The 22,547-nt window shown below is 44.3% G+C and overlaps 3 protein-coding genes across 3 annotated transcripts; 1 reads left to right on the top strand and 2 right to left on the bottom strand.

Moving 5' to 3' along the window:
- Positions 1-555: 555 nt before the first annotated feature.
- On the bottom strand, positions 556-5,721 carry LOC142933404 (dual specificity protein phosphatase 18). Its single transcript, XM_076077514.1, is given in 3 exon segments — positions 556-744; positions 747-1,319; positions 2,805-5,721. Coding segments are annotated over 2 exon segments (615 nt in total). The 5' UTR covers positions 1,315-1,319; positions 2,805-5,721; the 3' UTR covers positions 556-697.
- Positions 4,828-5,755, top strand: sft2d3 (SFT2 domain containing 3). The gene has a single exon (XM_076077513.1). The coding sequence runs from the start codon at positions 4,894-4,896 to the stop codon at positions 5,557-5,559; it is 666 nt and encodes a 221-aa protein (XP_075933628.1). The 5' UTR covers positions 4,828-4,893; the 3' UTR covers positions 5,560-5,755.
- Positions 5,756-5,856: 101 nt separating this feature from the next.
- Positions 5,857-22,478, bottom strand: wdr33 (WD repeat domain 33). Its single transcript, XM_076077512.1, is given in 22 exon segments — positions 5,857-6,298; positions 6,385-6,567; positions 8,141-8,298; positions 8,380-8,477; positions 8,479-8,693; positions 8,805-8,856; positions 8,931-9,620; positions 9,698-9,844; positions 9,961-10,100; positions 10,365-10,451; positions 10,548-10,642; positions 11,337-11,447; positions 11,563-11,641; positions 11,738-11,892; positions 12,287-12,413; positions 16,267-16,364; positions 19,655-19,806; positions 19,952-20,047; positions 20,213-20,317; positions 20,420-20,488; positions 20,821-21,086; positions 22,286-22,478. Coding segments are annotated over 21 exon segments (3,210 nt in total). The 5' UTR covers positions 21,025-21,086; positions 22,286-22,478; the 3' UTR covers positions 5,857-6,149.
- Positions 22,479-22,547: the final 69 nt, after the last annotated feature.

Below are 22,547 nucleotides of genomic sequence, written 5' to 3' on the forward strand. Positions count from 1 at the left end.
TTTGGACCCAGAAACTGAAGTCTGGCAAAACAACAACAACAACAGAAAAACAACAGAAAAATATCTTGTGATGAATGAAGACCAGAAACTTCCTCTGTGTGTCCTCTCAGACCAACTTTAAACTACCTTAGCTGCTAAGCTAATGGCTAACAGTAGCTGCTAAGCTAATTGCTAATGGTAGCTGCTAAGCTAATGGCTACCAAGCTAGCCAGCCGGAAAAACAAGCTGCATTCAAGACAAATCAAAAACTTCAGAACTCCTACTACAAAAGAACGATGCTGAAAAAAACCCATCAGCTAAACTGTATTTAGTTCAAAGAATACTTAACAACAGTTTCAATAAGTCACGGTTGGTGGTTAGCAGTTAGCAAGCTGTCGCTGTTGTGGAGAGTTTTCACTCTGGCGGAGGAGACAAACAAACATCTACTGAGTTTATGACCCCCCCCCAGGTATCAGAGGCAGGTGTGCTCAGATAAGTTGCACCTGTAGCCACGCCCCCCTCTCCAGTGATGATGTCACTGGGTCCTGGAGTACACCTGTCGATCACAGCAGGAGGTGAGAGGTGAAGCTGCTCTGGTCCTTTAGAGACGTGAAGAGAAGGTTCAAGGTCAGTGAGGCCGCCGCCACCACAACCTCCACCGTCAGAGGTGCAGTTGCATTGTGGGTAATGTAGGTTTAGCTGTACAAGAAGAGTTTTGTCACACTTTGAAGCTGCTGGACTTGGTTCCTCTTCTTCGCTTGTTTGCGGCGTTGTTGCCTGAGGTCGTGACATCACAGGTGACCTGGGGACCAGGGTCAGCCTGGTGGTCTGTGGCGGCGGTGGCGGCAGTACGGTCCTCTGCATCAGTGTCAGCGACGTCTCTCGTACCGCGGCCACCCTGACAGTGTTCCTCCCATAGAGCCTCCTCTCGTACTGCAGCAGCTGCTCCCAGAAGCCGGCGTTGAGCCTGACGTAGGGCCGGCTCTCCCGGACCCAGTGGTGCGCCTGGCGGAGCGTCAGCGCTCTGAACCGCATCAGATACGCCATCACCAGCGCCGGCGACCGGCTCATGCCGAGGGCCCAGTGCACCAGGGTGCTCCCCCCGCGGTTTTCGTGGATACGCTCTGCCACCCGGTCGAAGTGGTCTCCTAGGCGGGTGCTGGGCAGGTCGGCGACGGGGACCCGAACGCACTTCACCCCGCGGTAAGACGGGCTGGCGTGGCTCAGCGTGGCATTCACAATCAGAGTGATGTTCTTCTGAGTCACCAGGGCGGCGTTCAGGGGGGCGTCGGCTCCACCGAGGAACAAAGTGGGCGTGACCTGAGACACCACCATGACACCTGTGAGGAGACACGTGACTGTTAGTACTCTATACTGCAGAGAAGTACTAATACATCACTGTAAGAGTACTCTGTTAGCGTAAAGTATCTAGTGAAATAAAGAACATCTAGTAAACTGAAGAACATCTAGTAAACTAAAGAACATCTAGTGAACTAAAGAACATCTAGAGAACTGAAGAACTGAAGAACATCTACAGAACTGAAGAACATCTAGTAAACTAAAGAACATCTAGTGAACTAAAGAACATCTAGAGAACTGAAGAACATCTACTGAACTAAAGAACATCTAGATAACTGAAGAACATCTAGTGATATAAAGAACATCTAGTGAACTACAGAACATCTAGTAAACTAAAGAACATCTAGTAAACTATAGAACATCTAGTGAACTAAAGAACATCTAGTAAACTACAGAACATCTAGTAAACTAAAGAACATCTAGTAAACTAAAGAACATCTAGTAAACTAAAGAACATCTACTGAACTACAGAACATCTAGTAAACTAAAGAAAATCTACTGAACTAAATAACATCTAGTAAACTAAAGAACATCTAGAGAACTGAAGAACATCTACTGAACTAAAGAACATCTAGAGAACTGAAGAACATCTAGTGATCTAAAGAACATCTAGTAAACTACAGAACATCTAGTAAACTACAGAACATCTAGTAAACTAAAGAACATCTACTGAACTAAAGAACATCTAGTAAACTACAGAACATCTAGTAAACTACAGAACATCTAGTAAACTAAAGAACATCTACTGAACTAAAGAACATCTAGTAAACTAAAGAACATCTACTGAACTAAAGAACATCTAGTAAACTAAAGAACATCTAGTGAACTAAAGAACATCTAGTGAACTACAGAACATCTAGTGAACTACAGAACATCTAGTGAACTACAGAACATCTAGTAAACTAAAGAACATCTAGTAAACTACAGAACATCTAGTAAACTACAGAACATCTAGTAAACTAAAGAACATCTACTGAACTAAAGAACATCTAGTAAACTACAGAACATCTAGTAAACTACAGAACATCTAGTAAACTAAAGAACATCTACTGAACTAAAGAACATCTAGTAAACTAAAGAACATCTAGTGAACTAAAGAACATCTAGTGAACTACAGAACATCTAGTGAACTACAGAACATCTAGTAAACTACAGAACATCTAGTAAACTACAGAACATCTAGTAAACTACAGAACATCTAGTAAACTAAAGAACATCTAGTGAACTAAAGAACATCTTGTAAACTACAGAACACCTAAAGAACATCTAGTGATCTAAAGAACATCTAGAGAACTGAAGAACATCTAGTAAACTAAAGAACATCTAGTAAACTACAGAACATCTAGTGAACTAAACATCTGTCAGTGAAGCCTACGCTAACAGTTTCCCTCCGCTTCCAGCCTTTGTGTTAAGCTAGGCTAACCTCACCCTGGACCCGTCTGTGAAGATGTTTTAATGTGTTTTACCTGCTGCTGGTCCTTCAGTTTAGGTTCTGTCTCCGTCTGGTCACTGCTGTGAATGAACACACACACACACACACACACGCACACACACACACACACACCATAGAAGGCCGTGGAGTCGGTGGACCAGCCAATAACCTGAAGGGTTAATTTTGTCTTTTTTTTGACAGCTGAGAACTGGTCCTGAAGTCAGATGACTTTGAACCAGAATAGAACCAAACAAGAAGCTCTGTCAGCTTTCTATAAACACTTATTCATTATTGATTATTAAACAAATTATCCTCAACAGAAATCAGATTAATTATCAATTGTAAAATATGTGAGTGGAAACTAAATGTCTGCTCTTATTACCACTGTATATTATTATTATCATCATTGAGGAGATTAAATGTGTTTTACAGTGTTTGCTCTTTTTAAATAAAACTAAAAATGACAAACAATAACTGAAAGTCTAAAAGCGTCGTTACGGTTTCCCATCTGAGATTCAGATCACTTTATTTCTTTTATTCTTCAGTGTTTATTTGTTTTTAGTCTAAATTCATTTTTATGTTTTATTGTTTATATTCATGTGTTTGGAGGAAGGTTCACTGTTTATTGTTGTAATGCTGTTAAGTATTCCAACTATTGTTCTTTGAATCTTTATTCAACTTCTTCAACTTCTTCAACTATTTCTTCCGTACGTTTTTTGAAACTCTTCATTTTTTAAGCTACAGAAACCGTTCAACTATCAAAATGTTCAGCTCTTTCAGCTCATGGGTGCTGTCTCTCTTCATATTTCTAATCTTTAAACTTTTTGAATTATTAAGCTTTTTGCAATTTTTTTTTGAATGGGATGTCTATGGAGAATATTTTCAAATCCTCTTAAACTTTATCAACTTTCAAATCCTTCTACTTCCTCATACTTTCAGCTAGACACCATTTCAACTTTCAAATGTTGAGAAAACCCTGATCTATTGCCGCATGATTCAGCTTTGTGATATCTTTTAAACTTTTTGAACTGCAGCAATTTAACTTCTATGATTTTTTTCAGCCCTTTTCTGACTTTATAATGGGTGTGTATTGCGCAGCTTAGAGTGCGTGATGTCACCGCTAGTGCGTGAAGAGCAGCTTGAGATTCTTGTGAAAAAAACATGTCTTTTGCCACTGTGTCCACAATCTTCACGCATCATTTTTGATGGAGAAGTAGCTCATCTTGTCCTTGTCGTAGACAAATGACTATGGAATCCCACAGACTTACACATTTGGCTCAAAGAGCCGCAGAGCGACATGAACTCCAACAAACTGCTCCATTAGACTCCATGTTAAATCTGACCACTCATTTCTCAAAGAAAGCAGACGGTACCAGTTTTGTCTATTGCTCTGGAGCTCACATTATTAACACCACAAACATAAAAAACACATCAGCGCGTTCGGCAGAGTCTTATCTTTCTCACGGTATCCATATTTTGGCACTCAGACTCCTGCTTTTTGTTAAAAGGTGGTTTTGTTCAAAATCACTGTTTACTGTAACGTTTGTTAATCAGTCTGCCTCTAACACCAAGTGCGTCGTCACCATGGCAACCAGTTACACACGCACGCAGGCTCTCTCTCTCTCTCTGTCTCTCTACACACGACTTGGAGGCATTGTTAGACCGTCAAAATTAGGCTTTTTTGTTGAAATAATGAATGCTCTTACTAATACTGCGACAACTACTACTACTGCTGCTAATATTTCTTAATACTTCTACTGCAACTACAACTTCTACTACAAATATCACCACTGATGAAACTTTTTAAGCCACAGAAACCGTTTGAATATCAAAATGTTCAGCTCTTTCAAGAGAGGTGTGATATCACTTTTCATATTTGTAATCTTTAAACTTGTTGAATTATTAAGCTTTTTGCAATTTTTTTTATTGGATATCTATTTTCAGCAATGTTTTTGCAATTAATTTCAGCTTTCAGCATTCCAACGCATTTTCAGCAGGAAATGCATTTTCTAGTTAATACAGATGACCGGTAGAGGGCAGCAGAGGGAAACCGGAAGTTTAGAAGAAAAACAAGAAGAAGAAGTCGTCCATTGCTAACAGCTAGCCTGTTAGCTTCCTCCGTCATGGCGGAACTAAACAGACAGCTCCAGGAGTATTTGGCCCAGTCCAAAGGTGGCGGCTCCAGAACCACCTCCCAGTCCGGCTCCAGCACCACGGTGGACCTGGACGACCCTGACCCGGTCTCGGGGAGCTGGTTCCGGCGGTGGTCAAGTCCGTGGTCCGGAAGCCAGAGCTCCGGAGGAAACAGCGGGTTTTCCTGGCCGTGGTCGTCCGAGCCGGACCCCTGTCTGCCAGGCATGAGTCGCCGTCAGCGGCTCGTGGTCTCCTTGGTGTTCGCGTCGTTCTCCGCGCTGTGCTTCGGCCTCTCTGCGCTCTACGCGCCGCTGCTGCTGCTCTACGCACGCAAGTTCGCGCTGCTCTGGTCGCTCGGTTCGCTGTTCGCCATCGCGGCAGCGGCGGTGCTTCGCGGGCCCAGCCGACTCTTCGCCGGCCTGTCCACCTCCCCCGGACCCGCCGTCTACCTGTGCTCCCTCGTGGGGACCCTGTACGCGGCGCTGAGCCTCCACAGCACCGCGCTGACTGCGCTGGGAGCCGCGGTGCAGGTCGCGGTCATAGTCAGCTACGTGGTGTCGCTGCTGCCTGGAGGAAGCGCCGGGATCCGCTTCATGGGGGGGATGGCGGCGTCAGCCATCAAGAGGACCGTGACCGGGAAAACCATGCCAATCTGAGCGAGAAAACCATGCCGACTTGAGCGGGACCGAGCGTCACAGACCAGTCACGTGATTGATTACCGTCTGTTCTGCTCACTGAGCTGCAGGACAGACAGACAGACTGCTGCTGCTGCTGCTGCTCTGCTCAGAGGACCAAATAATAAAGTTATGTTTGAACTTTTCATGAATAAAGTCACTTTAATACAAAACTAAACTCTGGTTTCATCTGTGACACAGTACTGAGTACTACTGAGTGTGTACTCTGAGTATTATGTTTATTCAGATATTACACCCCCCCCCTCATGTGACGATGAGTTGAAGTGTGAATCTTTATTGTCCACCTCAGTGAAAACACAAAAACATAGAAATCTTTTACAAAAAAGCAACAAGACGAGTGACTGAAATAAAAGAGACGATGATTCTCTACAATATTTTACATTAAAACGTTCTGTTTCCTGCTCCGTCAGTACGGACCAATCAGGAGCCAGCGTCCCTCACAGCAGCAGAGATCTGAATGTGTCACATGACCAAAAGTTTGTCTGAAGGTTCCTCAGGATCTGGACTCAGGTCTGTGGGGGTTCATGGGAGTTTGTTTCTTTCCTCCAGGACTACCGGCCCCGGCTGCCCCCCCTCGGTGGCCCTCTGGGTGCTGGTCCTCCTCTCCTGGGGACCGGTCCAGGTCCTCCGGGACCCCAGCCTCCTCGTCCACCTCGACCAGACGGGCCGTAGCCCCCGTCCTCCCTCTGGGGGGGGCGGCCTGCAGGTGAAACCAGACCACAAGGCTTCAGGTGAAGTTTGTTAAACCAACGACGGTGTGATTGTGATATTGTGCTGCTGACTCACCTCCGTCGGCTCCCGGGGACTCTCGCTCTCGGGGGTCTCCGGTTCCCGGGCCGTCCTGCCACGGACGCTTCCGGGGGGGCAGAGACGCCATGTCCATCCCCTGAAGGGAGGCGGAGCGCTCACGACCCGTCGGAGACGACCCATCATGCATCTGCTGCTGACCGTCCCGATAGCTATCGTGACCTACAGGACAGGAAGGCAAGGAGACCACCGCCACAATAAGAGTCTGCATAGAAATAATATTCTGTAAGATCGAGACAAAGACATGTTAGTTCACAAAACCATCACATAGTTGTTGTTGTTAATCAATCATGAGATTTCATTTTTAATACGTCTTTTTTCTGGCTACGAGCGCCCCCCATTTGGGGGGCTCTCGGGCTCAGCACCCCTGAAAATATTGTTCGGAAAATAGCCTTATTGTTCGCCAGTATTGTGGATCTGTCCAGTTTTTTTTCCGGATTAAACAGCAACGTATGGGCAACACTATCATATAAGTCACTTTTTACACACTCCAAACACAACTATAGGCTACTAGTATAAGCATCTAGAAAACGTGGCATAAAATCATGAAATCCTGGGCAGAAATCGGCGTTATGTCTGCCTCAAATCAATATTTTCACCACGAAGCTAGCAGCTAGCCGGCTAATCCGTACATCGTTTAGCAATAGCATCACGCAGAGAAGACGTACATACCGTCGGCTCTTCTCTCCGTGGACGCACCGTAACGCTGTGACCGTACAACGGTCCAATGCCACTGGTCTTCACCGGAAAAAATCCATGGCTTTTGGTCAGGTTTTATGAAATATTAGTACAAAAACATCGAAAATGCTCCGGTTCAGAGCTACCGTCATGGCCGTGAAGCGCATCCTGTTTATGCCGAGCTGTTTCCTGTAGAAGGGGGGTCAACCCACCTCGGGCCAGCGGTCAGACTTTCGGCCAATGGAATTTTACGCACGGGGAGACGCCGCACTCTTTGCAACTTTATTGGCTGAAACTTATGTCAATCAATACCAAATTCGACAGAGGCCTTCCTGAGACTCTGGCGCGTCGAAGGAGGGCTTATTCACTGAAATCGACCGATGATAGGCTGAGATACAGCGCCATACACACACAGGGACTGAGAAAATCCTATGGCTGAGAGCCAGAGACAGGCTCTGATGATGTCAGGAATCTCAAAATGATTCCTAACATCTGTATTTGGATGTATTGAATAATATGAGTGATAAAAAAAGTGAAATATATAGTTATATAGTATATCAAATTAGAATAGAGCATGAGTGAGTACAGAATTTCAAGCCGAATGCTCATTTCTCTGACCTCCTATTATGCTGGCCTGCTTCACTCAATCTAAGTAAAATGAGCTTAGAGAGACCACAACCCTGTTGTGCTATGACACAGGAGTGTTTGTAGGCTTCACTCTGCAATAATTCCAAAGAAATATCAATGAAAGTGCTTTTTTTTCAGGCGAACCTGAAACTTTTTCAACTTCAGCTGTGCCATAAGTGTAGCAGTTTTTAATCAGTAACATATACACAATATTTACACATCTCACAAGTGTTACCTGTATAGACCATCAAAATTATTAAAATAGACCTTGTAGTTTGGGTAGTTTACTCAAGAGTAGGAGTATGCAATTTTCGAGCAGGGGGCTAAAAATAGGGCTAGTAGGCAAAAGGTTCAGCAGAGGGCTGATGGGATTTGTAGTCCATCCTTTGAACCTTCTTCTTAGACGTCACATGGAACCAGAAGCTCTCACCTCCTCTGGGTGGACCTCCTCCTCGAGGCGGCCTCCCTCGGCCCCCGTTGTCCCAGCCTCTGCCCATCTCCTCAGGACCATCGAAGCCCTCCTCCTGGCTGCCGTACTCGTCGGAGTAACCTCGAGCTCCGGGCCGGCCGGGGCCTCCTCCTCTGAACCTGAAACAACCAGTGAGTCCAGTTCATGTCTAGTCCAGACCTCTGAGGGTCTGCAGGTTTTCAGTATATCAGGCTGCTCACCTCTCGTCTCTCCGTCCTCTGAACTCTCCGGTGAACCTCTCCTCGGGGCCCCAGTTCCCTGCGTTCCCCCCCCCTCCTCCTCCTCGGTGCCCCCCCCCCCCGGTGTCCTCCCCCTCCTCCACCCTGGTATCCTGGTCCAGCTCTCCAGCCCTCCTCTCCTCTGCCATGGAAGTCCTGGCCTCCATCAAAGTCCTGCGGTCCACGTCGACCCTGCTGGTTGTCTCCCCAGTAAGTGCTGGAGCCCTGGTCCGGTCCCCCTGGTCCCTGCCGGTCTGAAGGGCCCATGTGGTGGTTGGGCGGCGGTCCCCGAGGGTCTGAGAAGAGTCAACATTGGTCATAGACAAGAGACAACGGGAAAAACAGATCAAATAGCTCAGGACCTACAATGGAACTGAACCGGACTTTTAGTGTCTGTGTGGTCTTACCTTTGTTGTTGGGCCCCTGCTGCCCCATCCCATGCATCATAGGCCCCGAGTTCTGAAAGACCAGACCACATTTACACAATGCTCTTTGATACGGGTCCTTTAAAAACCAGTCAGATATCAACTCACCTGGTGCTGCATGTATGGGGGTCCCTGCATGTTTCCATGGGGCCCCTGAATGTTACCTTGGGGCCCCTGCATGTTTCCATGGGGTCCTTGCATGTTACCTGGGGGCCCCTGCATATTTCCTGGAGGCCCATGCAACCCTCCCGGGGGTCCCTGCATGTTGCCCATCCCATAGTTGTTTGGCGCATTGCTGTGTGTCCTGGGTGGGGGCCCCATCATCCCACCCTGTGGACCCATCATGTTCCCCTGAGGTGGAGGACCCTGAGGATCCCTTGGACCCATTCCTCGAGGAGGGGGGCCCATCATCCCACCATGGGGCCCCTGCATCCCTCTGGGTCCCATACCATGAGGCCCTTGGGGACCCATATTTCTGGGCGGGCCTGGGTGTCTCTGCATGTCTGGTGGTCCCATATTGCCCTGAGTGGGCCCCTGGTGAGACTGGGGTCCAGAAGGTGGTCCCATCTGTCCAGGGGACATGAAAGGAGGCTGCATGCCTCCGGGGCCCATTGGAGGCCCCATGTTGTTGGGCATCTGCTGAGGAGGCATGTTTGGGGGAAAGCCCTGCTGGCCGGGAGGCATTGGGACCCCAGGACCTCCAGGGCCCCCAGGGAAGGGGGGCATAGGGCCCTGTCCCTGCGGGGGCCCCATGTTCCCGTCTGTGTTCATCTGGTTCATCCGGTCCATCTTCATTTGCTGCAGCGAGAACCAAAGAGTTTAAAATGAGACTCTGAGGAGCACGTAGAGCATCCAACAGATGAAGAGCTGCTCACCTCCAGCAGCATCGGGTTGGTGTACGCCATCTCCTGCTCCATCTCTGACTGAGTTTTCTTTTTGCCGTCCACTTTCTGCTCCACCTTTCGGTCTTTGGACATCTCTCCGCCGGGCGGCATCATGGGCACTTTGTTCTCTGCCCAGGCCTGAAGACACGAGGCGAAGGAGTCCACAGTCAACACTAACATGGTTTATACTGTTTCTACAGCGCTGACACTTTCTAACCAACAGCTTCATAATGAACTCAGCAGAAGGCCTTTACCTGTTGGAACTGTGCTGGGATCGGTTTGGCGTACGGTACTTTCTTCTGCGGGACCTTCTTGGAGTCTTTACCCATGACCTCGTCCATGCCCCAGTCAAGACCAGGGATAGACATCTCCACCTCAGGAGTCGCCTCTTTACCTGGAGACAACAGTTGCATCTCAGTTACGCCCGAGATAAACCCGAGTCATACCCGAGATATGGCCGATAACTGAGGAGAATCTTTTGAAGACTTAAACATGAAGATATTTGCAGCTATGTTTGAACAAATCATGCGGAGAGGTTTTAGCCCAGGGGTACGAGTCGGTCTTGGATGACATTCAAGGTGGAGTAAACTTCATGGGACCCAACACTGACCCCTGTGGGACACCTTTTGTCATCAAACTAAGAGGATGTGAAACCTACTGCTCTGCTCCAGCTCCATGGCGGCCTTGAGCTGCTCGGGGATCCCCATACCAGGGATGGAGGCCACGCTGTTCAGGTCCACGTCGTCTGAAACACAAACACAGAACCTGTCAGCAGCTGTGATTAAAATAATCACATCTCAAACCCTTCAGAGTGCGTTTAGTGCTCCTGCTCAGGACTCACCGTACTCCATGCCGTCCTCTGACATCCCCGGCAGCAGGTTCAGGTTGTACCGGTCTCTCATCTTATCACCTGGTCGGTTCCTCGTCCAGAACTTACTGAAACATAACGAGAACAAAACAGAAAGATTAAGACACAAAGAAATCTACTCCATCGACATCCAATCAACATCCAATCAGGGACTAATGAGCTTAGTATAAATGATATATATATATATATATATATATACACATATATATATATACATATATATATCCATATATATATATATACGTATATATATATATATATATCCATATATATATATATATATATACGTATATATATATATACGTATATATATATATATATACGTATATATATATATATATATACGTGTATATATATATATATACGTATATATATATATATATATATACGTGTATATATATATATATACGTACATATATATATATATATATATATATACGTATATACGTATATATATATATATACGTGTATATATATATATATACGTGTATATATATATATATACGTACATATATATATATATACGTACATATATATATATATACGTACATATATATATACGTACATATATATATATATACACGTATATACGTATATACGTATATACCTATATACGTATATACCTATATACGTATATACCTATGATGAAAATCACAGGCCTCTCTCATCTTTTTAAGTGGGAGAACTTGCACAATTGGTGGCTGACTAAATACTTTTTTGCCCCACTGTATATATATATATATAAGTATATACAGTATGTACCTGGTGTGGTCGTTGGAGCCGGAGCACAGGATGTGACCCAGCGGGTGCCAGGCCAGACTCCAGATCATCCCCTCATGAGCCATCTCCATCCCTCCGACCTCCTTCTCCACCCTGACACAGACAACAGGAAACCAGTCAAACCAGTCCCAACCGGTCAAACCATGACAGAGGTGATTAAACCTCGTTAGTTAACCCCATCATGTCTGTTCAGGTGCTTCATCATTACCCAGTGTGCCAGAAGAGCAGAGAGCCATCAGAACCTCCGCTGGCAAACAGACCTTCATGGACAGGATGCCAGGCCACAGCTGGAGACACACAGAGGACATACACTCAGAGATAACACACACCCCCTCAGTTTAACCACCATCATCTTCTTCATGGTGGGTTCTGCTCAGACTCACCTGTTGCCTCCTTCTTGTGTCCTCTAAACACCTGCAGCTCCTCCTTCAGGTTCCTGATGTCAAACAGTTTACACAGGTGGTCCCGTGAGGCCGTCAGCAGCCAGTTACCGTTGAGGTTCCACTTCACCTCCATCACCGTATTCTTGTGGGCGTGGCTGAGGAGAGAGAACGTAGAACAATGTGGGAGGAGCTACAGACACTGTTCAATAGTGGGAGGACCTACAGACACTGTGTTCAATTGTGGGAGGAGCTACATACACGGTGTGTTCAATAGTGGGAGGAGCTACAGCCACTGTGTTCAATAGTGGGAGGAGCTACAGCCACTGTGTTCAATAGTGGGAGGAGCTACAGCCACTGTGTTCAATAGTGGGAGGAGCTACATACACTGTGTTCAATGGTGGGAGGAGCTACAGTCACTGTGTTCAATCGTGGGAGGAGCTACAGTCACTGTGTTCAATCGTGGGAGGAGCTACAGACACTGTGTTCAATCGTGGGAGGAGCTACAGACACTGTGTTCAATAGTCAGTTCTAGTCTCCTGAGGGACTCACAGTGTCGCCAGACTTTGTCCCGTCTTCGGGTCCCAGAACTTGATCGGCTGCTGACTGTCTTTACTACCAGAGACCACCAGACCTTTAGTGGGATGCCAGTCCACACACTTCACATCAGCACCATGACCTACACACAGAAACAGAGAGACAGAGACACACAGAAACAGAGAGAGAATAAGGGGGCGTGTAACAGAAACAATAAACATTTCTATTGAAACAGATTATTTTCGACAAATTAAACTTCAGGTTTGTGTTTCTTTAACAGATTGATTGTGATTTTAAAACAGAACAATAAATGTATAAAGTTAATGTGAGTTGTTTTGTCAGTAAACAAAGATTTAAATGTTGTAGTTTTAAAGAGCGTAAATGTGAAATAGACCTCTAAACTATTTCAATGTATAAATGTACAACATAATAAATGTCAATTCAAAAGTAATACACTTATTATTTATGTATCTGAGCTGACATATTCATTGTTAAGACACTTAAATATCCAAATTATAATGTTATAAACATTATTAGTGTCTCAATATATTCAGTTATCATTCTTCTTTACTTTATAAAGCTCTGTTATTTTATTGTACTGTATATTTTGTGCATTTCCATACGTTATATTTTACTCTGTAAATTGCTGCTGCTACAAACTAATTTCCCCCTGGGGATGAATAAAGTTTATATCTATCTATCTATAAAACACTAATTCATTTTCTAAAGGTAAGGTTTTATGTTTATGAATGTAAACGACTTCACTGTTATTAGTTTATTATTCTTTGACTTTTGTCCTTTCTGAGGTTCCGTAGAAACTATTTATTTATATTGAATAAGTTTAATCATTAACATGCTTTTTGGAGTTATACTTTTAACTTTACTTTCTACTTTTATTTTTTTGTCTCATATATATATATATATTAGTGCTGGGCAAGTTAACGGGTTATTATCGCGTTAACGCATTAATTAATTAACGGCAACAATTATTTTATCGCGCATTAACGCAGTTTTTTTTTATTATTAAGCAGACATTTTTAACACAAGAACCGCAGCGAGCGGTGAACTGCTGTTTGTGCCCCCCCCGTTACAGGATCGTGACAATATCAAAAATACATATTGTCGTGTTTTTAAATGAACATATAAGCACGAGAGAACAAACTGCTCTTAACTGACTACAGGTTCCATGCTTCACCTACATTCCCCTGGGTCCTAAGTCCCTCCATGTACAGCTTCTTATCACACTCTATGTACCAACGTACATTTATAACAAATACCACACATATTACGGTAATCAGCGTTGCATGTGTGTCTGACCAAAATACCAAAATAAGAAATGATTCATTAGGGCCGAAGCACCGACAATGTCGGGCCGAGAGGTCCCTATTGAAACTGTAGTGATCATTATTATCCTGCAAGTGAATTGCCTTTTTGGGGGCTTTATCATATCCGAAGACTCACCAAAGTCGGCATGCATATCAGGACTGGTGAAAAATCTGATATTTTATGGGTCCCACGCTTGAATATGAAGAAATTGCTCGCTAGCACCCCCTACAATTTAGCCCCCCTCATCCAGTATGTCCAATTAACTTGAAATTTTACACAGGCATGCAACCAAATGAGGTCTACAAAAAAAACTCATGGACCCCTAAGCTCTGCCTACCAAACCTTTCCGCCATTTTGAATTTTGTGAAAAACCCATTTTTGCAACCTCCTACACGCTGAGTCCGATTGCTACTAAATTTGCTGTGGATCAGTATTGGATCTATATAATAAAATGTTATCAAAAGATGTTTGATATATCATTACGTTTAGAAGATATGGACCAATGAACTTCATATGGCGTGGCTTTGTTTTTCAATACTCATTACTTCAAAACCATTTAGCCTATAATCACAAAATTTGTCTCATATGTGCACATCGTATATTGTTACGTAGCCTACAATTTTCATTCCATTCAACCACCAGGGAGCGATACAGTAGTTAAGACATTTTTGGCTTTTTCGTAAATTTTCATCGTTTTCAGACGTTGTACTTTAACAAACTCCTCCCACAGAATTCATGCGATCGACTTCAAATTTTGTCAAGATGATCTAAAGATATTAATGATGAAAAGTTACTAAAATGGTCTACTGACATTGAACGACCTTCATTTTATGTGGCGCCCATTGCCGTGGCAAAACGTCATTCACCATGAAAAATTAGGCTTATTTTTCTGTGGCTCAGGATGTTCAGCAAGCCTTGTAACTTTGCACAGGTGTCATAGGTGATGTAAATAAATATTTCATATGGCTTTTTGGCTTGACCGTTGAAAATTGCCTCGATAGCGCCCCCTACAAATATTCAAAAATGCAGCCCCGGCGCTACGTTTGACATACATATATGATATTTGGTAGGGACATGTATCACATGGAGACTTAAAAAAAAAGTCTCTTGGGACAAAGCTCTAAAACCAACCGGAAGTCGGCCATTTTGATTTTTGTGTGAATTTTCCCTTGATTTCTAGTCGCTATACTTTAACGAACTCCGAGGGACTTTGTCAGATCCTTTTCAAATTTGGTCAGCATAATCTAAAGACCTTTGCTCTTAAAAGTTACTCAAAGCTTTACGTTTGATGGAATGGTGTAGCAGTGGCGTGGCGGCCATTTTACGTGATTCGCCGTTAAACAACAAGCTGATGTAACTCCACTGGACTTGCTCAAATCTGTCCCAAACTTGCCATACTTGATAACAGTCATGGCCTGAGGATGTCTACAAGCCAATTTTCACTCAAAGTCATAGCGCCACCTACTGGCAACAGGAAGACAGCGTTATGAGTCAAACTGAATCTGATTTACATGACATTTACATGATGTGGTCTATACTTGATGAAGTGCAACATAATGCATGTTTGCACGTGGTCTCTAGCGCCACATAGTGGATACAGGAACTGGTGGAATATTTGCACTACATAATTTCCAGCATCACACAGCTTTAAAAATACGTTGAACTCCGGGACGTGTTGTCTGATGGTCAAAGACATTTGCGGCCGCGTCTGCCGGCGTCCCGCCAGTACCCCCGAGACGCAGGAAGGTGCGAGGGCCCGTACATCACTGCTTGCAGCTTTAATTATCATTATTTTTTTTGAGTTTTTAAAGTGTTTTGTTTGTAATATGTATAATAAGCATCATTTAGTTATCACTACTGAGAATTTAACAAACATAAAAACATGACGTATATGTTTGCAGTTTTGAAGAAGTATATTTAAATATCATCTCTTACACATGAAGATAAAGTTATGAACACCGGCTGAATATCTATGATCAGAATCATTATAACTGCTGCTGTGTAAAGAGAATACTGCTGCTAACAAGAACCTGATGTGTTTAAAGTGTTTACACCAAATGTTATTGACCTTTTGTTCATATAGCAGTACTTTCAAAATAAAAGTGCACAATACACTACTTTTGAATTCATTATTGAACTTTGTGCATAACAATGTGATTAATCGTATCACATATGAAACGCTGATTACCGTAATATGTGTGGTATTTGTTATAAATGTACGTTGGTACATAGAGGGCCCAGCAGCAGGAAGTGATGCCACACAAACAGCTGTTCACCGCTCACTGCGGTTCTTGTTAAAAATGTCCGCTTAATAAAAAATAAAAAAAATGCGTTAACATGCGATAAAATAATTGTTGTTAATTAATGAGTTAACGCAATAATAACGCGTTAACTTCTCCAGCACTAAAATATAGACATATATATATATATATACACACATTTTTATATTGATTCTTTTCTTCATCATTTCAGTTTTCATACACTGAGGTCTAGGTGAGCTCAGGTGAGTCTAGGTGAGCTCAGGTGAGTCCAAGTGAGTCTAGGTGAGCTCAGGTGAGTCTAGATGAGCTCAGGTGAGTCTAGGTGAGCTCAGGTGAGTCTAGGTGAGCTCAGGTGAGTCTAGGTGAGCTCAGGCTAACGTATCGTGACAGTAACAGGTGCTGGTGTACCTCTGAGGATCCTCTCCTCGTGGCAGCGCATGAAGTCCCAGATCCGAACCGTCCCGTCGTCGGAGCAGGTGGCAAATTTATTATCTGTTGGAGAAAAACTGGAGAATACAAGCAGAACGTCACCACGGTGACTAGAGAGGAAGACCATGTGACGTGATCGAGAGCTCCGGAACGGACACGTCCATACTGGATCCCAACAACAACAGGTAACGGTTCCGTATTTATACCACTCGTTTATAATCAATAACCACAATATCTTAAAACAATGTAATATTTACGAATCCTGCCATCTGATGTTCCTCATAATCGATTCATTGATCTCATAAAAGAGAAAGGTGTTCCTCAAGGTTCTACTTTGGGAACACTGGTATTTCTATTATTATCAATGTTTTCTGAATCTGTTTAATTATAATGTAATCAGACGTGTCTGACAGGTTTAAATCACAACTCTCTCAGTAGCTCCGTCAGCCCGGCAGTGAGGCAGCACGCTACAAACACTGGAGAAAGAGCACGAGAACGTTCAGGTGAAAATGATGAGGTTAAATCAACCAGGAAGTGAATGTTTATACTGAATACAAAACCAACCGTCAACACATTCCTCTACAAAAACTAAGAGTCAGCGTCGTCCAGAACAACTATTGCGAGAACTGATTTTCTAATTTTGTGTTTCTACAAAACATTTGAACCGTCAAAGAAAACCAGTTTCCATGTGAAACAAGCTGAAGACAAAATGATGAAGTCACTTCAGATACTTTGTGCTAAACTGGACTAGCAGTTTGTCCCTACTCCGTCTTTGTGCTAAGCTAGGATAGCAGTTTCACCGTGCTGCCAGTCTTTGTGCTAAGCTAGGCTAGCAGTTTCACCGTGCTGCAAGTCTTTATGCTTAGCTAGGCTAGCAGTTTGCCCCTGTTGCCACTCTTTGTGCTAAGCTAGGTTAGCAGTTTGCCCCTGCTGCCAATTTTTGTGCTAAAATAGACTTACAGAACCCCCTTCTTCCAGTCTTTGTGCTAGGCTAGCAGTTTTCCCCTGCTCCCAGTCTTAGTGCTAGGCTAGCAGTTTTCCCCTGCTCCCACTCTTAGTGCTAAGCTAGGCTATCAGTTTGTCCCTGCTCCCAGTGTTTGTGCAAAGCTAGCAGTTTCACCATGCTGCCAGTCTTTGTGCTAAGCTAGGCTAGCAGTTTCACCCTGCTCCCAGTCTTTGTGCTAAGCTAGGCTAACAATTTCCCTCTACTTCCAGTCTTTGTGCTAAGCTAGTAGTTTCCCACGTCTCCAGTCTCTGTGCTAAGCTAGGCTAGCAGTTTGTCCCTACTCCTAGTCTTTGTGTTCTGCTAGGCTAACAGTCCAGGATCTCTCTCTGATATGAAACTGATCAGAAACACAAAACTCCGGATAAAATGAAGTAAATTATTTAAACCGAGTTTTTATGAATAGATTATAAACCCGCACACTGTCCTGTTTGTGAAGAGTCCTTCATCAACACAGCATTCCTCTGGTTGTCCAGTAGAAACCTTTAATAACTGAAGCAGTGAGGTTTTATTTTGTGTATTAAACGATTCAGATATTTGTTCGTTAGGTTCGGTTTTCAATTTTGGTATTTTTGTATACTTGTTTCCTTAGCAACCGCACACATGAATAAAACACACCAAAGCCTTTGTTTGTGATTCAAAAACAAACAACTAAAGGCTCACTGTAGAGTAACAGGAAGGCCGTTAATTAAACCTGAAGACGCGAAATACGACGACCCACGAGTGATTTGGGGGGGCAGCCTCACAACGTGACGTGTTTTGAAGCCTTGAGTTCTGCATTTAGGATGTCGCCATCTTGTTTTTTTATGCGACCAGTGAACAGGAAGTGAGCATATCTGGACTGAGGAGGAGCGACGTAGAGACTCCGTATACGTCTCTGGTAGAGACCTGTCAATCACCGTGTAGCCCCGCCCTAAAGCATCCCCTGCTTTATGGTCTGTTTGACCCTAAATGGACCATAATGTACTAAATGAACATCATGCTGTATTGAAGAAGACTCGAAACTAGAGATTGAGACCATAAACTCATGTTTACAATGTTTACTGAGGTAATAAATCAAGAGAGAAGTAGAGTCACTACATACAACTGAAGCACAGACTTTTAGAAACAGAACTTCTCTCTAACGTGACCTCAGCAGCTGTGAGGGCCGACTCTAATGGTGTTGCTAAGGCTTATGGGTAGTGTCGTGTTCGGCCAGCAACAGTTTGTGATCTAAATTCCCTCCACGGACAAAATAACAAGAACGCCTAATGTGTCTGTAGAAACAGAAGAAGAGTAGAAGAGACATTCCCACTCAAATCAACGGTCAGAGCGGCAGCCATTTATGTCAGCACCGTTAGCTGACGAGCTAACTTCTACATGAACGACTCACTGAGGCTTCACAGTAACGACTCAAACCATCAGAGAGTAAAGGAGTCAAATCTAACAACGTGGCGTTTCCTCCACTCACGCTCGTCACACAAGCTAACTAGCGGACAGCTGGCTAGTTAGCTTGCTAGCTAATTCCACGGTGTTTTAATGCTACACTGGTTACAGAAAATGTCAGCAGCGCTAAGTCTAGCGGTCCCTCCGCTCTGGAGAAGGACAAGCTAACTAGCTACCTAGCCGTCCGTCCGCTCTCTTCCTCACGTTTCTACGTTACATCTCCACAAACAAGAGGACTCAGGTGTGCGGTTCACGATGACATCACACTGTACAGGTGTTCCCGGGACCTGTCATGTGATGTCATCTGTGGCCCGATGAGGTCACAGTGAGGTCATCAGGCTTGGTCGCTACAAACGTCTAACGTACAGTCTGCGTCACACACTATCCAGGTGCATCATGGGAGATGTGGATCCAGTGTTTGTGGATTAAGAGTCGGGGTCTGTGTCTTGCGTGTCCCACTGTACCAGTTAACAGCAGAAGAAGAAGGGGGGGTATTTAGCTCCAGGGCTGTGTTCAAGGTGTTGAACTGAAACCTTTATTTAAACATCTACAGTTGCCTGTTTGATGAGGTTCAGACCAGCAGTGTGTGCAGGAGCTTCTCTTTATTCACTTTATTGGTCCCTGCTAAGACTTTATTATGGATTTATTCTGACCATCCTCCTCTCCACCAGAACCACCGGGCCTACCAGAACCAGATGTTAATTAATGATTGATGACTTTATTCAGCAGAACAGAGATAAACAGCTCATCAGCCACATCAGGAAGAACATCAACAACAGATCACTGCAGTGTTGCAACAGCACACACTTACATCTGTCATGAATCAACAACATGTGGCGCGAGGCGAGGAGGCGCCCCCGCGTGGCTGCAGCGTGGTACTGCAGCGCTGACAGTAAGAGACCGGAGGTAACTACAGAAAATGGTAGATTGGGTATAAACCTGGCTTCTCTAATGGCCTCCTTGTGAGCCTGGAACATCTTCACGTTGTTCATGTTGGACTGCCAGTACTTCACGTAGCCGCCGTGGTCCGCCGTCAGCATCCACATGTCGTTATGAGACCAGGTCATGGCCCGGACCGGACTGTCGTGGGCCTGTAGGGGACAGAGACGACGTCAGGACCACTCATGTGGACACAAACAGGGAGACACCATGAGCATGAATACTGGAACTGAAGGGGGTTTCCTCTTTATCTACGTACAGAGGTACAGGTGTGTGGAGGTACGGGTAGATGTTTACCTGTAGAATGGTCTCAAAGTTGAAGGTGAGTCCGTTCCACAGAGTGAACTCTCCACTGGAGGCTCCAGTGACCAGACGACGGCCTTCAGGAGTCCACTGGAGACAAACAGGAAACACAGAAATCAGTGAAGCAACGTTCTCTCCTTAACACAATAAAACAAAACAAAAAGCTCAAACTGCTTCAAAACAAAAGCTCAAACTGCTTCAAAACAAAAGCTCAAAATGTTTCACAATAAAAGCACTTCTCCTCAGTCAGCTTACCCTGATCACAAACACGGGACACTTGACTTTGTTGGTGGAGGTTCGGACAAACTTTGTGGTGACGGCGTTCATTGGGTTGGTGCACATTCCCACAGGAGGAACCAGCTGAGGAAACACACAAACATCTTGTTCAGTCCTTCACATCTGGTGCTAAAGACACAAGAGGTCATGAATATTAAGTGATGAGCAGAACCGGTCCGAACTCACCTCGTTGTAACATCCTGCGTCCGGCTGAAGGGCTCTGAAGTCTCGATGGTCTCGCTGCCACAAACGATTCTAAAACAAGTCAAGTTTGGCAACCTTAAAACATGACAATGGTCCATGTGCTAACGGCTAATCGTTAGCAACCTTAAAGCATGACAATGGTCCATGTGCTAACGGCTGATCGTTAGCATGACAATGCTCCATGTGCTAACGGCTGATCGTTAGCATGACAATGGTCCACGCGCTAACGGCTGATCGTTAGCATGACAATGGTCCATGTGCTAACGGCTGATCGTTAGCAATCTTAAAACATGACAATGTGACCAGATGGACTTCTCAGTACATTTGATTATTCATTAAAGAGCCTTTTTAAAGCCCCGTTAACGTAACACAGGTGTGTTTACCTCCAGGTGTCTGATGACAGACGGGTTGTAGTCGATGGTCTTGCGGTTCACGGCCTTCCTCATGCGTTTCCCGTCGAAGGTGAGCTGCTGCATGGCCTGCTGCTGGGCGAAGTCGGGCCTCTTGTAGAACACCTGTCGTGGCGCTTGGTGCTGGAAGCGCGGCATGTGGAAGAACCGCTGCGGTGATCCGATGTCCGTCGCCATGGTGACCCGTTAAACCTGCCGGGACGGGAGACCAGGTGGTCAGTTTACCTTTGGGACGGGTCCTAAAGGGAGCATGTGTAAGTAAGCTTTACAACCACGGCACAAACCAGACAGGAGACACAACACATCTGAGACTAAAAACAAGTCCATAAAGAGTCCTGATCCACATGAACTAGTCCCCGTAAATCCACATGAACTAGTCCAAACAGCAGGAGATGAACAGATACTGATCAGTCATCATGTAAAGGGTTAAAGGACAATGTAAATATGAAAGAATGTTTCTTTATAATAAAGGAACTCCATCTGAACATTAAAGTCAAGGCTGATCAGAGTCCTTGTGTAGTGATTGTGTTTGTATCTGATGCTAGTCAACAGGATCAGAGTCTACTGAACACACTCTATACATGACGATGTCCACACTTCAACTACCTTCACTGGAAATTAATGAAAACTGTTAACTGACACAACAGAGTTAAAAAGCTGCTTTTAAATGACTATTCATCCTTCAGTTTATCACAAACATTAAAGTACAATGTTTACCTCTGAGATGTAGTACAGTAAAAAGTACAATGTTTACCTCTGAGATGTAGTACAGTAGAAAGTACCATGTTTACCTCTGAGATGTAGTGGAGAAGTAGAAAGTACCATGTTTACCTCTGAGATGTAGTGGAGAAGTAGAAAGTACAAGTACCTCATTCTAGTTCCTTAAACAGTACTTTTCTAAATGTACTTAGTTACTGATATTCTATAAATCAATCATCTCTAAAACAACACGAGGTCTCATTGGTTAGCTAAACATGTGGCTACCAGAGCTAGCACTGCACACTGCTATAGATGGTGTGACTTTTAACAATAAAATATTATGAAAATGAAGATAATACGATGAGGATAATGTTAAACAGACAGTTTGTGGGCGTGTTTCTCTGATTCTCAGAACGTTACTTTTTTAAACCATAACGTATTTCTACCCGTTGATGCTAACGCCGTTTGCTCGTTGATGCCAACACCGTTGGCTCGTACTCTTAGTATGGTAACAGACAGACTATTAGCACATGTAGCTTAGCACACTGCTGACATATTATGACTACACGTGTAGTTAAACGTGCTGCTTCAGATGAACTGAACACTTCTGTGTAACTTTATGTGGTTTATTAAGGGGTGTTTCGCTGTGTATGGTAGCCGGATTAAATGGAGGCCCAGTGCTATAACAACAACGCTACTTATAGCTACTTAGCTAGCTACTGCTAATGAGAAAACTCACCGACAATCTCCGCTGTAGAGTTCGCTCTCTCGCTGTTACTCGCGGGCTCGGATCGTAAAGAAGCTCCGGTGAAGAAACATGGACGTCTCAGACTTCATTACTCTGGACTGACGAAGGTTTTGTCACGTTAGACTCCATCATGACGCTTCTTCTTCTTCTCCTCCTTGGCCTACAGAAGAGCATGCCGGGAGATTTTGTTTAACAACGGGCGGGATAGCCAAGCGTCATCCTGCAAAGGATTCTGGGAAATTAGTTTTATCAG

This window comes from Anarhichas minor, unplaced genomic scaffold (genome assembly GCF_050575085.1).
Source record: "Anarhichas minor isolate MPS153535 unplaced genomic scaffold, ASM5057508v1 ptg000059l, whole genome shotgun sequence".
In the NCBI taxonomy this organism is placed as follows: domain Eukaryota; kingdom Metazoa; phylum Chordata; class Actinopteri; order Perciformes; family Anarhichadidae; genus Anarhichas; species Anarhichas minor.